The sequence below is a fragment of the Ochotona princeps genome, chromosome 6 (genome assembly GCF_030435755.1).
Source record: "Ochotona princeps isolate mOchPri1 chromosome 6, mOchPri1.hap1, whole genome shotgun sequence".
NCBI classification, from domain to species: Eukaryota; Metazoa; Chordata; class Mammalia; order Lagomorpha; family Ochotonidae; genus Ochotona; species Ochotona princeps.
Window position 1 is genome coordinate 22483531 of NC_080837.1, and position 16430 is coordinate 22499960.

A 16430-nucleotide genomic window follows, 5' to 3' on the forward strand; every position below is an offset into this window, starting at 1 on the left:
TTTAAAAAAGATTAATTATCTGAAAGTCAGAGTCACACAGATACAGAGATCTTGTATTCACTAGTAAAATGGCTGCAACAGTACCTGGGAGTATATTCCACATCGAGGACCCTGGGATGACAGAAAGTGGTCATTCCCCATCCCTGAGTACTGAGGTGGTTGGGAGGCTGGGTGTGGCTTACCCTCATCGCCCCTTCTCCGTGACACAGGAAGAAGAAAAACAAAATGTGGAAACAATGGTCTAACCCACCTTCCCCTAATCCTCAACCCTTTCCACCCTAACCAACTAGGTAACCATTATCAAACATAAAATATATTTTAAAAAATAAGAAAGAAACTCAGCATGTCTAACTCACCAAAATAAATAAATAAATAAATAAATAAATAAATAAATAAATGCTGCAACAGCCAGGGCTAGGCCAGGCCAAAGCCTCCGGAGCCAGGAACTTCTTCAAGATCTCCCACATGAATAGTAGAGGCCAAAACACTTATGCCAACTTCCACTGCTTTCCCAAGCACATGAGCAGGGATTTGGATAGAAGTGGAGCAGCTGGGACTTGAACTAGTGCCCACATGAAATAACAGCATAGCAGATGTTGGCTTACCCCAATATGCCACAGTGCCTTCCCCCTTAACCAGCTTCTCAATTGTAGGCTAAATACTTGGCCCATGTTCTTCTGATTTTTAAACTTAAACTTTATATTTTACGGAATGTAATATATTAATCCTTATTTAGTTCTAGGCTTGATATTTACAAAAAACAGCTTAACATAAAGAATCTTGGGGCATGCATTTGGCCCAGTAGTAAGTTTCCACTTGGTGGGAGGCAAGCAGGTTAAACGGTGCAGGCATCCCATACGGACAGGACACAAGCTCATGTCCTAGCTGCTCTATTATTCATTCAGCTCTCTGCCAATGTGTCTGGGAAAGCAGAAAAACATGGCCCAAGAACATGACTTCCTGCTACCTACATGGGAGACCCATAAGCTCCTGCCTTTAGCCAGGGCCATCCCTGGCCATTAAATCATTTGGGGACTGAACCAGCAGATGGAAGATTTCTGGCTGTTTGTCATTTTCTGTAACTGCCTTTAATCACATTTAGCAAATGCCTGTGGGCCTGGCACATTGTTTCAATGGCTAAATCCTCACCTTGCAAGCAGTGGGATCCCATATGAGCACCAATTATTGTCCTGGCTGCTCCACTTTCCATCCGGCTCCCTATTTGTGGCCTGAGAAAGCAGTAGAGGATGGCCCAAAACCCTTAGACCCTATAATCACCTGGGAGACCCAGAAAATCTCTTGGCTCCTGGCTTCAGATCAGCTCAGCCCTGGTTGTTGTGACCATTTGAGTAAATCAATGGATGGAAGATCTGTCTCTCCTTCTCTCATAAACCTGATCTGCCTTTTCAATAAAAATGAAGGAGGAGGAGGAGGACAAGGAAGAGGAGGACAAGAAGGAGGAGGAGGAGAAGGAGAAGAATAAGAGACGAGGAAGGAGAAGGAGAGAGGAGGAAGGAGGAAGAGGAGTAAACGGAGTGGGAGGAAGAGGAAGAGAATGCATCTGATATCAGTGCCTGGGTCCTGCTAATGCTCCTTCCTCACTGGTTGAGTAGGGAATTCCCTCCCTCTCAGCAGGCTACTCTGTAGACCATGGGTTCACAGGAGGGTGAACATGCAGTCTACCAGTTAAGACATGGGTCTGCTTTGCCCAAGTGCTTTAAATTGTTGCAGGCAAACCCAGCAACCCACACCAGAGTGCTCAGCCATTTCTAGTCCCACCTCCCTACCAAAGCACCTGGGAAAGCAGAGCGTAAATGCCTGGGTGCTAGGACCCCAGGACCCACGTGGGAGAGAGAAAAAAGTCTGGGACACTTAGTGAGCGAATGTGCCTCAACCCAGCTTCCTACCAATATCAGCTAATGCAGAACCTCAGATGCAGTAACAATGTCTCAAGTAATTGGATTCCTACCACCCACACCGGAGACCTGAACCAAGGACATCCCAGTCCTTGGTTTCTGCAAAATTCAGTTGTCATGGGCATTTTGGGAAATTACCCAGAAGGTGAATAAATCAGAAGTGCTCTCTCTTTCACGCCTATCCCCGTTTCTCTTAAGGAAGGTTTCTGTTTTTAAATTTTGAAGTATAACAGTGACTCACTCATCTATTAAAATGTTAATATTGGCTCTCGCAAGATAGCCTAGCAGCTAAAGTCCTCTAATTGCATGCATCAGGAGCCCATATGGGCACAGGTTCTAATCCCAACATCCCTGCTTCCCATCCAGCTCCCTCCCTGTGGCCTGGGAAGGCAGTGATAGATGACCCAAAACCTTGGGACCCTGCAACCGCATGGGAGACCCAGAGGAAACTCCTGGCTTCAAATCGGCTCAGCTCCAGCCATTGCAGCCACTTAAGGAGTGAATCAGCAGAAGGAAGATCTTTTCCTCTGTCTCTCCTCCTCTCTGTATATCCGATTTTCTAATAAAAATAAGTAAATCTTTAAAATAGATAAATAAAATGTTAATATCTACATACTGCCTTCTAACATAATGTATAAGTATAAATGTAAATCTCTGTATGTACATTTGGAACAGAACCTACAATATTCTTTCTAAAAGAAATAAAATTGTGACCGTGTAGTCTTCCTCCATTTTATTTTATTATTATTTAAAGATTTATTTTCTCTTCCAGATCTCCCATGTGGATGCAGGATCCCAAGGCTTTGGGCCGTCCTCCACTTCTTTCCCAGGCCACAAGCAGGGAGTTGGATGGGAAGCTGGGCAACTGCGACACAAAGTATCATCCATGTGGAGTCCTTTCCTCTATTTTAAAGTAATATCTTTGTAAGCATGAAAATATTAAGGCATAAATTTTAAAATAATTTGATATAAAATCTAAATCACAAACAATAATTACTAATTACCCATCACTGTCAATATTTTTAATACAAGGCCAATATCAGAAACTTCTGACTTGCTTATTTTACACCTAATTAAATGGGTCACAGTTGGATAGTTCAACCATGGTGGCTCGGGTGACAGCAGCCCTCTGCAGTGGTGCCGACCCGCTTGCGGAGAATACCCGGGCCAGGTTGGACCCAATGCCTGGGACTTGGCCCATAGGCACATCGCCACATGGTGACCGATCCTGGCTGCTGGGAGGCCGGACAGAGAGATTGCTCCCTTCATGGTGAGTACACCAGGAGGAAATCCTGGGATAGGATTAAGTCCTCTAGCCCCGCCCTGCAACCACCACTGTGGCAGTAGGAAACTAGGGGGTGAGAGTTTGACCTTGGTGGTTCAGGTGACAGCAGCTCTCCACAGTGGTGGCGACCCACTTGCATAAAGTACCCAGGCCAGGTCGGACCCAATACCCAGGGGCACCTTCACCACACGGTGACAGAGTCCTAGGCTTTGGGTCCAGGCTCTGCCTGCTGGCCACCTGGCGGCAGGTCCTAGGGTTTAGAGCATGTAACTGCTGCCTAGGGACATTCAGGGATAAGGCTAGTGTGAGTGTAGGTGAGAGATTCCTAGTGTTCGGGTCACCGAACTTGCTTGAAAGCGTAGGGACTAAGATCTGAGGGTTTGGAGGGGAGAGTCCATAAGTTCTATTTGGGCCAGACTGATTCATCAGGTCACATGGAATCTTGAGATGGGCTGCTAGCATAGAGCATCACTGACTGCCACACACCAGTTCACACCAAAGCTATGGCTGGGGGCCTTTCTGGCAGGGCTAGGTACCAGTACCTGACAGTGGTGGAATAGGAGATGGGTCACCCTTGGCAGGGTCAGGACACTAAGCAATACATGAGAGAACCAGATCTGGGGGTAGATTATCTGGGGGAAATGTGGGCCCAACCCTGTGGAAATACAGGTCCCGCCGGTTAGCTTGCGAGTTGGGGTGGTGATGGGCTGAGCTAGGTGTGACCATGGAACCTGCCATCACTTGCAGGTAAAGGAACTGACAACAGTCTGGGCAGGTCAAGGCAGCAGCACCCAAATGTGCATCCTAAAACAGGATGTGAGGTGGGCCGAGCTGCAATTGGAAGAGGGCAGACCGGGCAGGGCCAAGCAAATCTTAACTTACAAGAAAGAACAGAAATCAGGATGGAGCACAGGTCATGCTGAGCTAGGCTATTACACCGACTAGTCTGCATGAGCCAGGGATACCACGCCACAGCATCAAAGGCAAAGGCCAAGACAGGTGAGGGGCTATGCCAAGTTGGGTCAGAGTAACCACTGACATGAAAGTGATCTATGGTTGGGAACAGGTCCAATTGGGGATCTAAGAAGACACCCTAACCGGGTTGGGGTTCCCATTGGTGAGTGCAGGGACTGGACTGGAAGCTGCTTTCTGGTCTGGACATGGCTGCAGTCTCCCTTGGCACAAGTGTGGACTGGGACTGGACGCACCAGGCCAGAATAGACTCCAGCACCATCTGGTGCTCTGGAGGACCAGGCTAGATGTAGGATGGACTAGGCTAGGTTTGTGCCCCACTGAGTGATGAGTGAGCCATGTCTGGGTACGGACGAGCCTTGGCTGGGCTGAAACATCCAACAGTAAGAACTGGAATGGACTCATGGCCAGTGGAAAGGCCACTGTTCCTGCTAGGACAGGAAGTGGACTAAGCAGAGCTGGCTAATGGACTCACTGGTATGCATGAGATCTGGCATTGGGAGAGGTTCTGGAGGAGTGTGGGCAACTCCTCTGGCAGGACACAGTCCCTAAGTGAGCACAAGAACCATGATAGGAAGCAGCCCAGACCAGGCCAGGGAAAGGTACCCACCGGCATACATTTGGCATAGGTCGGGAGCAGACTAGGCTGAACCAGTTCACATTACCTGCTGGCGAATCCGAGCACCAGAACAGAGTGTGGGTCGGGCCAGATAACACTACCAGTGCACATTACGGCTGGGATTAGGTGCCTCCTGGGCTGGGATGACTACAATCTCACCAGCATCAGCTGGAATTTGGGATGGGCTGGGCCGGGCTACAGGCTACAACACCCATTGGCAAAAGCCAAGGTGAGGTGGGCTGTACCAGACTGGGCCGCAGCGCCCAACCAGCACACGTGAGAACCTGGAAGCAAGGGGCAAAGCTGGAAGAGGGAATGTGGAGAGCTCCACTGCTGGACAGCCTTTCCCACTGGAGAGCATGAGCTGGAATGGGAGCAAACCAGACCAGGCAGGGCTACAACATCTGTAGGCCTCATGTCAGCTAGATCAGGGAAAAGCCAGGCTGGGCTGACTGTTCCTACTGGTGCAAGAATAAATTAGAGTGGGTGAGGGTTGGTTGGGCTTTGCCGCACATCAGCTGGCAGAGGCTGGCACGGGGGGCTACTTCTGTCAAGCTAAACTGCAGAATCACCTGGAGAGTGCATAATCCAGGAGTGGGAGTAGCCTAGGAGGGAAATAGCGTGCACCTCCCTCTTGGGTTACCACTCTCACTGGACAGCATGAAAACCAGGACTGGGGCAGGGGTAGCTGGACAGAACAGCACCCGCCCATATGTGTGTGGGCTGGATAATAGAGTAGGTTGGGTTGAACTAGGCTTCAATGCCCATTGACATGTATGAGAGCTAAATGGGATGTGGGACAGACTGAACAAGTCTGTGATACATAGTGGCAAGCATGGTAACCAGGGTAGGGGGCAGGCCTGGTGGGGGTTATGGGGAGTCACACCAACTAGGCTACAGCTCCCACTGGTTTGTGTAAGAGCCGAGTATGAAGTGGGCAGGATCAGCTGGGCTGTAACACCATTGGTTTATGTGGAAGACCGGGCTGGAAACAGAACTGACCCAGCAATTACAACGACCAGCATGTGCATGAGCTGATTGGGGTGACAGACTGTGCTGGACCCTGTCCTGGCAAACACACACAAGAATCAGGTCTGGGATCACTTCAGATAAAGTTTCTCTGGGGATCCCTCCAACTGAACTGCTGATCTCAGAACCCCAACCATGAAGAGCTTATGTCAGCCAGTGGATTCTGAAGAGATTTCATCACGCTTGGAGCAGCGAGATTGACAGCAAAATAGAACTGTTAAACTACCAAAACTGCTTCAGCAGGACCCTCAGAGAATACCCCACATCGGGGACCTGGGATGAGTGGGAGCCTAGGTGGGGTTTTTCCCTTTAACTCTTCCCTTACCCTGAACACAGAAAAAAAATAACAATGATATTTCCCACTTTCCTGTAGCCCTTTGTGCCTTGATCAACTATGTAAAGATTACCAAAATAAAATTTAAAAAAACCAAACATTTCATTGTCATAGATATTCAAAGATGATGCTTAAGAAAATTAGTAGATTATGTTTGTAATAAAAGTATAAATGTGAAAAAATGGGTCACAGTCCTGAAACAAAACAATACAGTATTTTTCTTAGAGATAAAATTAAATTAAATTTAAAAACCATAAACCACATAGAATACGCAAAATATATTAAAATAGTCTATTAAAGTAAGGAAATAAAATGAAAACACAAATTTGGATAGACTGGCTCACTGTCAACTAAATGGAATTAGAAACTTGAGTTTGAATGAAAATTAATGAATTTCCTTGTGTCTTGATTTGTCAAATTATCAGATAAACTATTAAATAGATTTATGAATCTCCATCAGTACTAAACCAATACTCTCAATATCCAACCCCTTTGACAACTGTAACTTCATCTCTCATCCAGAATTACAGTTACTTTCTTCACATCAGTCAAATCCTATTTGTTCAGCCCACTGATATTCTCATTTTTTAAATTATTTCCCCTTAATGAGGTATCAATTATTTCATCTTTTAATTCTCTAATTCCCTTGATCTTCCATAAGTCAATCCTTACAGAACTCAAATTCTGACAATCCTAGTCCTAATTTTGCCTTCTCCTATTACCAGGGGAGTTACTAGAGAAAAAAACATAAGCAAAGCAAAACTGATACACAAAAAGCTTTAAGGCATACCTGAACTTACCCACTGTTCTTAGCTGGCAGTCTGTTTGTGCCTCAAATTCCTAAGTTCAAACTTCACTGAAATCATAACTTCTTTCAAATGCAATGTACTTTTTAAATAAAACCTAACGCCTTAAGACTTAAAAACCTTAACTATGGATGAGCTCAAACAATATTCTGCAAAAATGGAAAATATGAGTTCTTAATTTCTATCAACCTCATCATCTCAACATGACAATGTCTCTATATAATCCTTGTCCCATTTCTTCTGAGCACTTCAGAAAGTGAGATTGCTATTTCCTCTGAATTTTACCATAAAGACTAAAGATTCTATATTTTCCTGCATTTTCGGCAACATATCCTTTTGGGCAAAATGTCTACTCCAACAGCTTCTTGAAGCTTATGCATCGAATACTTTTAAAATTTTTATTATATTCTCTCCCCTTGATTATCATACTGACATTGTTCTACTTTTTATTTAAGATATAATTATTTTTATTTGGAAGGCATATTTATGCAGAGAAGGAGAGAATGAGAGAGTTCTTCCATCCACTGGCTCACTCCACAAATGGTCACAGCGGCCATCCTTTGCTACCTTCCTAGGCCATAAGCAGGGAGCTGGATGTGAAGTGGAGATAGGGGCCCAGAGCGGTAGCCTAGAGGCTAAAGTCCTTGCCCTGCATGCACAAGGACCCCATATGGGCAACTGTTTGTGTCCCAGCTGCTCCACTTTCCTTCCAGCTCCCTCTTGTGGCCTGAGAAAGCAGTCAAGGGCGGCCCAAACCTTGGGACCCTGCACATGCATGGGAGACCTACAAGAAGATCCTGGCTCCTGGCTTTGGATCAGCTCAACTCCAGCAACTGCAGCCATTTGAGGAGTGAACCAAAGGACAGATCTTTCTCCCTGTAAATCTGATTTTCCAATTAAAAAAAAAAAAAAAAGGGAAGTGGAGCCAGGACTAGAACCAGCACCCATATAGGATGACATTGCTACAGAGTTGAGGACTAGCCTATTGAGCCACCACGCTGGCCCCATTGTCCTATTTCTAATTTTCACTCTACATTAGTGCCTATGCTGGTTTCTTTTGCATGGCCTTCCCCTTTAAACATTTTCCATCTGTGTTCTTTATCTACTGGAGAATGCGATAGAGGAGGGAGCAGAGAGGAACAGAGGAACAATAGAGGAGATGCTTCTGCTGGTTTTTCATATTCCTTGCAGGCCTTGAGATAAACAACAGCTGACAATTCTTGCTCCCACACCAAAGAATTCACTTGTCCCCATACCTTACATGTGTGAAAAACTCAATCATTCTCTATAACTTTTACTCCCTTCCTGAGACAGTGTTTCTTGGGGTTCACTAAATTTCTAATTTAATATAATAAAACTTGGCATCAACTTTTCCACCTAAAATAATTTCCTTTCCATTCATATATATATATATATATGTAATTTTTTTTTTTTTTTGAAGAGTTACAGAGAGGAAAGACAGAGTGAGTTCTTCCACTCGCCGATTCATCCCTCAAGTGGCCACAATGGCCATGGCAGAGCCAGGTGGAAGCCAGAATACAGCAGCTTTTTCCAGGTCTCTCACACAGATGGCAGAGGCCCAAACACTTGGGTCATTTTTGGCTGCTTTTCCCAGGGAGGGAATCCAGCTAGGAGCTGTATTGGAAATGACCAGGTGCCCATATGGGATGCTGCTGCTACACATAATGGCTTTATCCACTATGCCACAATGATGCTCCCACCTCTATTTTCCCAATCTTCCAAAAAACCCAACCAGTTTCTATTGCCTAGATTTGAAAAAAATGGTACAGTCTCTTTCATTTCTTACATATAGCTGGAATGAATTTATCAAGGGGATTGCTACCTTATCCTTATTAAAGAAACCGGGGTGGGAGCAGGAGTTTGTCCTGGTGGTTAAATAACCACTCAGGAGGCCTATTCTGTATTAGAGTGCTTCAGATGTCAGCCTGGCCCTGACCCCGCAGCTGTAGGTACCTGGGGAGTGAACCAGCAGGCGCAAGCTCTCTCTCCTCCTCTCTGCCTCTCAAATAAAATGAAAATGAAAAATTTTTAAATTTCATCTTTGAAAAAAAAAAAGGTAGATAAGAGGGAAGACAAAGAATTCCCTAAAGAGCTGTCCTCATCAATTATTCCTGTTATATTCACTACAATCCTTTTCTTTTTCCTTTCTTCCTTCCTTTTTCTTTTTTTAGAGAGGCACAGAACAGCAAGAGAACGCCCACCAACCACTGCGCTGTCTTTTTTTTCCCCAAATGTCCATACTCCCTGGGACTAGGACACAGGAGTCAGGAACTGAAAATAACTCCAGGTCTCCCCCATGACCGGCAAGCACTCAGTCACTTGAACCATGACCACCAACTCAGCATCTGCTATAGAAGGAAGCTAGAGGCAGGAGTTAGAGCGGCCATAGAACCCAGGTGTTTTAATGTGGGATGTGGCATTTTATTTATTTGTTCACTTGCTTTTAATCATTGATTTAGAAAACAGCACGGCAGAGAGAGAGGGGGGCTGGAGAGAAGGGGAGATCTTATCTACTTGCTTATCCCACAAATGGCTATCAGGTCAGGGCCAGGCCAAAACCATGAGCCAAAAAACCCCCAACTTGGTACCCAATATGGGTAGCAGGGACCCAAGCACTTTGGCCAGCCTCTGCCGGCTTCCCAGTTGAATCAGCAGGGAACCAGATAAGAAGCTGAACAGTTGGAGCTAAAACCAGCACTCTGATAGGGCAGGCCAGCATTGAGAGCAGTTGTCCAACCTGCTGCATTACAACCAGCCCCCAGGAATGAGTGCGCTTTAACTGCTAGGCTTCCACACCTGATCTTACTCACTACAATCTTACCTCTAGCATAGTCTCAGCTAGAAGGCCACGTTCATTATGTAATTCACCTATCCAACAATTTAAAACAGCTCTGTAATTAGCTAAGCCTAAACTAATTAGTAATGGGTCCTTTGAAATCAGACTACTTTCATACCCTATTTACTATTTTCCTCTGCTAAAGAATTTCTTGTATTTTTTGTTTTCTGATTCCTTTACAGTCTTGAAAGGTATCAAGGACCACAAAAAACTTTTATCTTTGTAGCTTATAACTACCGAAATTTACCAAATCATAAATTAAAATTGAGAAAATTTTAAAACACAATACACAGCCATACATTGTATTAACTGTAACTCAGTGAGCCCGATCAACACTTGTGAGAGAATCAGAGTGAAAAAGGCAAAGGTATCTTGTGATGAAGGTGGCTTTGGCCTGTTAGACCCCTGCGTCCCGTGGAGGGGACTTGTCTACCTTGCTTATCTTACCATCCCTCCATGTCCATCAATGATTATGGAGTTTTGGGTACATCGATAGCCTGGATGTGGAAAACGTTGAGAACAGCAGATTTACAAAACCACCCTCCAATTCATTAGCATGCCTGCTCATTAGCAGTCTGACTCAACCTGTCAACTTTATTTCCTGCTCTTTCAATGTCCTTCTTCTTTACTACCTTTCTGCCAAGGATCAAGGCTCCAAAGACAACAAACCCTTTTCTGCCTCAGCCTCTTTGAAAACACCATTCCTTTTGCCCAGAAGACCTTCTCAACTTTTATTCATTCTCAGCTCACGGGTTATCTCTTCCACCAAGCCTTCCCTTGACACATTTCATCCCCAATTACCTTTCTATGTTTGTTCACAGCACATTCGAGCATCTCAAACTACACTGTAACTATAAACCAGCCTCCTGACTAGTCTGTGAGCTACAGGACAAGAGACTGACACCACACCATCTGCATTTCTAGGGCCTCACACGCGGTGCTAAACCAAACAGGTGATCGTTTACAAGGCTAATACTTACCCATCCCCAGACACTCTAGATCACAGTACTGTTTCTCCCTCTAAACTTCTGCAGTATAAAAGGGAAACTACAGAAGGAAAACTTAAAGCAAAATCGCCTGAGGATGCTTGCGCACAGGACCAAGTGAAATTCATTAGACAATAGCCTCTGTGAAATGGCTCTTCATCATCTTTCATTTTATTTTCTATTACTCTCCAGTAGGAACTTATCATTTCTGCCATCTAGCAAACATACATGGAACATATCCATTCTATTTCCATTCTTCTTGTTTATACTCTCGCCGCCCGCAGGAATTTCATCTCCCTGATATTCTAAGTTTTCTTCCTTAAAAGTTTGATTCAAGGGCCCAGAGCAGTAACCTAATGGCTAAAGTCCTCGCCCTGAACGCACCAGGATCCCATATGGGCACCAGTTCTAATCTCAGCAGCCCCGCTTCCCATCCAGCTCCGTGCTTGTGGCCTGGGAAAATAGTCAAGGACGGCGCAAAGCCTTGGGACCCTGCACCCACGTGGGACACCAAGAAGAAGCTCCAGGATCCTGGCTCCTAGCTTCGGATCAGCTCAGCACCTGCCGTTGTGGTCACTTGGGGAGTGAATCATCGGACAGAAGAGCTTCCTCTCTGTCTCTCCACCTCTTTGTATATCTGCCTTTCCAATAAAAATAAATAAATCTAAAAAAAAAAAAAAGAAAGAAAAAGTTTGATCCAGGATCCACAGATTCCATGCTTTCTGGAACTATGCCAGAAGAAAGGAAAATTTCCCCCTTTTGGATATTTAATGTGTTTCCATTTGTTTCCTATAATCTAGTATTTATTGTTCTTGAAGAGTTCAAGCAAATTGTGCTGCAACCCACAGGGCTTGACAGCTCCTTTAGGAGGCGGCACTGGCTTCATTTAAAACATCTATGGTGCCAGCATCCCATAGAAGCACTGGATTGAGTCTCAACTGCTTCACTTCTGACCCAGCTGCTTGTTTATGACCTGGGAAGGCAGGAAAAGATGGCCCATGACCTTGAGTCCCTGTACCACGTGGGACACCCAAAAGAAGTTCCTGTATTTGGATGAGCTTAACTCTGGCTGTTGTGACCATTTGGAGAGTGGTGGATGGAAGATCTTTGTCTCTCCTCTCCGTAAATCTGATCTACTTTCCCAATAAAAGTAAATAAACCTTAAAAAAAATGTGTGCCTAGCGCAGTAGCCTAGCGGCTAAAGTCCTCTCCTTGCACATACCAGGATTCCGTATGGGCGCGTTTGTGTCCCAGTGGCCCCGTTTCCCATCCAGCTCCCTCCTTGTGGCTTAGGAGAGCAGTTGAGGGCGGACTACAGCCTTGGGACCCTGCACCTGTGTGGAAGACCCAGAAAAAGCTCCTGGCTTCGGATCAGCTCATTTCTGGCCATTAGGACCACTTGGGGAGTCAATCAGCGGTAGAAGATTCTCTTCCTCTCTGTATATCTGACTTTCCAATAAAAATAAATAAATCTTTCTTTAAAAATTGTGTGTCAGTGGGCCCGGCGGCGTGGCCTAGCGGCTAAAGTCCTCGCCTTGAAAGCCCCGGGATCCCATATGGGCGCCGGTTCTAATCCCGGCAGCTCCACTTCCCATCCAGCTCCCTGCTTGTGGCCTGGGAAAGCAGTCGAGGACGGCCCAATGCATTGGGACCCTGCACCCGCGTGGGAGACCTGGAAGAGGTTCCTGGTCCCGGCTTCGGATTGGCGCATACCGGCCCGTTGCGGCTCACTTGGGGAGTGAATCATCGGATGGAAGATCTTCCTCTCTGTATATCCGGCTTTCCAATAATAATAAAATCTTTTAAAAATTGTGTGCCAGTGCACACTGGACATGGAAAAGTTTCTAATCTTATTTCTTCAGTATCAATCCTTGCTGGTAAATGGAAAATGAAAATGTAATAAATACTATTTTCTACTTAATTTTCCTAACTGATCAGAAAAATGTCATTTCTTTCAAGGACTACTCTAATTTTTCATTTGAAAATAGAACAGGGGCTGTGAGGTACACTTTTTTAGCATACTAAAATTGCAGACTGAACTAAGATGTTTCATTTACAGATAACTGAGTCCTCCAAGTCCTTTCTCTACCTTCAATATCTCTTTTCTTATTTTAGTTGTTGACAGTTTTAGCTCCCTTAACACATTCTGATGGGTGGCTACTAGCAGTAATACCAAACCATATGAGTGGAACCCAAGAAGTGGGGCATAGGAAAATCACGCAGAAATGAAAACATAATCTTTCTAAACAAGAAGCTAATGTAATTCTCTCTCAGATTAGTGCTTTTGCTTTGATAAAATTTGTCTAGGGTCCGGCACGACAGCGTAATGGTTAAGGTCCTTGCCTCGAATGTACCGGAATCCCATATGGGCACTGGTTCTAATCCTGGCAGCTCCACTTCCCATCCAGCTCCCTGCTTGTGGACTGGGAAAGCAGTCCAGGATGGACCAAAGACTTGGGACTCTGCACCTGTGTGGGAGACATGGAAAGAAGTTCCTGGCTCCTGGCTTCAGATCAGCCACTTGGGGAGCGAATCATCGGATGGAAGATCTTCCTCTCTGTCTCTCCTCCTCTCTCTACATCTGCCTTTCCAATAAAATAAAAATAAAATGAAATAAAATTTGTCTAAAGGGCCATACCTTCTCTATCACAATCCGCTTAGGCACCTACATGCTAAAGGGGCAAGCAATAGTGGGAAAACAGACTAAACATAACCAGCAGAAGTTACTCCATTACATCATGGACAGATGGTTACATTTGAAGTTCACTTTGGCCAAATCTTCCCTATTTTGCCCAGAGGTAAAGTCATGGGAAGGAAAACATGGGAGACACTAGTTGAGAAATAAACTTAGATTAAAAGAAAATTACCAATCAAGAACTGGGAAACGACCTATTTGCATATTTCTGAAAAGAAAAAAATACAAATGACAAAGCTCTCAGTTTCACAAGTCATCATGAAACGCAATCAAAACCACAATGATATGGCACCTCACTCCTATCAGCATGGCAATTATCAAAAAGAGAGTAATAAATGCTGAGGAAGATGAAATGGAATCCTTATATCAACTGTTGCTGGGAATGTAAATTAGTACAGCCACTGTAGGAAACAGTATGGAGATTCTTAAACTAGAAATAAAACTGCCACACAATCCCACTATTTATTACATATCCAAAAGACATGAAATCATGGTAAGATTTTTAATCTATTTTCTCCTATAGCAGCCCTTGCTGGTAAATGAAAAATGAAGGAATGTAAAAAAATACTACTCTCTACTTCATCTTCTTTTTAACTGATCAAAAAAAAAAAGTTTCCTTTTTCTGCTCCACCTGTTTATTGTAGCACTGCTGATAATAGCTAAGATATACAATCAACCAAGGCATCGGTCCTTACGTGAATGGATACAGAAAACAGGCTCAAAATACTCAGTGGAATACTATTAAACCATTAAAAAGAATGACTGCAATTTTCAGCAAAAAAATGGAAGGCACAGAAATACAAGCACCACATGCTCTCGTGTGTGGGAGCGACAAAAACGCCTTAATATGAACACAGAACGTTGACCACCAAAGGCTATGAGGAACAGCTTCTAAGACGTTAAGGAACATCAGGTGTAGTTTACAGATTGTGACAAATATACCAATGTTAGTAATAGGGAAAGCTGGGAACCCTTTGTAGACCTACAATTTTTGTTTTGTAAATTTAAAACTATCCTGAAATAAGAAGTTATGAAAGCAAAAATAATTTACGATGCGTTCAGTCCTACTTGTTGGTAAGTGCAATACATAGTAATCCACAACTGAACGTGGTCAGGAGCAAACCTTTTCTGACTAACATACAGGTATGTGAGAACATGCTTGCTGCCCCACCTGTTTATTGTAGCAGGTGAACTACAAAGAGGGCCAATGAATGCAGAAAGGGGGCGACCAGCAGGGCACCTACAGTTCCACCCCGCCCTCCCCCTCCCCACAAGCCACAGGAAGTAGAAAGCTGCAGAATGTACCTTCCAAGCCAGAAGCAAAACATTGAGGATGGCCAGCAAAGGGCAGGGTCCGTTCTCATTCTGCGTGATGATGGGTGTGTTCTCTTCCTTCCACTGGATCCACTTGATGTGATACACAGATTGTCCCGGGAAGCGCTCCTTGGAGGCCGCCAACACCTGAGCGCTCTCCTCCTCCTCCCCCTCCTCTCTGCACAGAGGGGCAGCTCCTGGCAAGGCGGCCGCGCCCTCCGTCTCCTCGGGGACCCTGCTCTCCGCTCCCTCCTCACTGTTGAACTCGGAGCTACTGGGGAAAGAATGCAGGTTGGAGAACGACTCCAGGGAGTCCAGGCTAGGCGAGTCCCCAGGAGGGCTCGGGTCGCTGCAACTGCTGTGGAGACCGCCGGCGCTGCCGGGCTCCTCGGAGCAGGTCGCCAGCGTCTCACAGGTGCCGGCGGGATCCGTGCGGGCTCCACTGTCTCCGGCCGGACCCAACCCACGGCCCGCTCCGGCCTCTGCTGGCTCCGGGGAGGCGGTCACCTTGTGCTGCCCTCCCGAAGGAGCCTTGGCGGCAGCAGGGCTCTCCAAAACGCTCTCCTTCAAGTCCAAGCCCGGGACGAAGCTGCAAGGTTCGGAAACTTGAGGCGAGCCCGAGGGAGCCGGGTTCGGGAGGCTCCTCCCGGCGGCCGCCGCCCCCTGCCCATTCCCACCGCCGCTCTCCGCCGAGCATACTCCAGGACCATCCCCAGCGGCGAGCCCGGTCTCCTGTCGTCCTCCCGGCGGGGAACCCGTCGCTGGCGCGGGCCCAGCCGCCACCCCGTGCTCTGGCGGCTGCAGGCTCTCAGAGCCGCTCTCCATCCCCGGCCACCCGCCCCTCGCTCTATAGAGACCGCGGCCGGTTCTCCTCAGCCAGCGCCTCCGACGCCATGACAGCCGCCCTGGCAGCTACAGCGCCCTAGCGCGGCCTCGGCCCGGCACGTCACCCGGGAGGGCGCAGGGAGCGCGCGCGCGCGCCGCCGCCGCGCCCTGCGTTCGCTCGGGGGCGTGCCTCCCACGTGACGTCCGTTCCGCAGGGCCAAGGCGCGCCGGGCAGCCTCGCCGGCCTCACCGGCCCCGCCCCTTCCGCGCTCCCTGCACCGGGCGTGGCGGGCGTGACCAGGGGCGTGGCCAGGAGCGTGGCCAGGAGGCGCGCCCCCGCGGCCTTGGCTCCAGTAGAAAAACATCCTCCCTTGGTGTGGCCGGAAGTTGAGCTGCAGGGCAGCCAGACCGCGCGCGGCTTCTTTAAAGGCGGGCGCGGCGAGCGGCCGACTCCAAGCTGGGCTACCCGCGGAGCAGTGTGGAGGCGCTGAGAACATTCCCCTGACTACCTCAGGAGCCTCGTTTCTCTCCAGCTTGTAATATGGAAAGCGGTAGTCTTTCCCTAGGAGATGCAGGTCTTAGAGGCGGGGATCCACTCCCGGGCTTAGGTTACTGCGCTGCTTCAATTCCAGTCTCCCTCGATTTGGGTTGAGAAGCGCTGTGGTCCTCTGACCAGCTACCGGAGAGACTTCTCACCCTACAGGAGGCGTCAGTGTGGTTGAAGTGGGTAACTTGGGCCAATAATAACAATAATAAATTAGCTTGCGTTTGAAATAGCCAAGTCCTTGCGGT

General features: G+C 46.8%; 1 protein-coding gene across 4 annotated transcripts in view; it reads right to left on the reverse strand.

The window, feature by feature from the left end:
• Nucleotides 1-15796, reverse strand: part of MINDY2 (MINDY lysine 48 deubiquitinase 2) — a 90671-nt gene extending 74875 nt beyond the window's left edge. For all 4 annotated transcript variants that reach the window (XM_058665782.1, XM_004578043.2, XM_004578042.2 and 1 more), the window contains exon 1: nucleotides 14805-15796. In XM_058665782.1, the coding sequence (XP_058521765.1) occupies nucleotides 14805-15638 (834 nt within the window). In that variant the 5' untranslated portion in view covers nucleotides 15639-15796. The remainder of the gene's footprint in view (nucleotides 1-14804) is intronic.
• Between the last annotated feature and the right edge of the window lie 634 nt (nucleotides 15797-16430).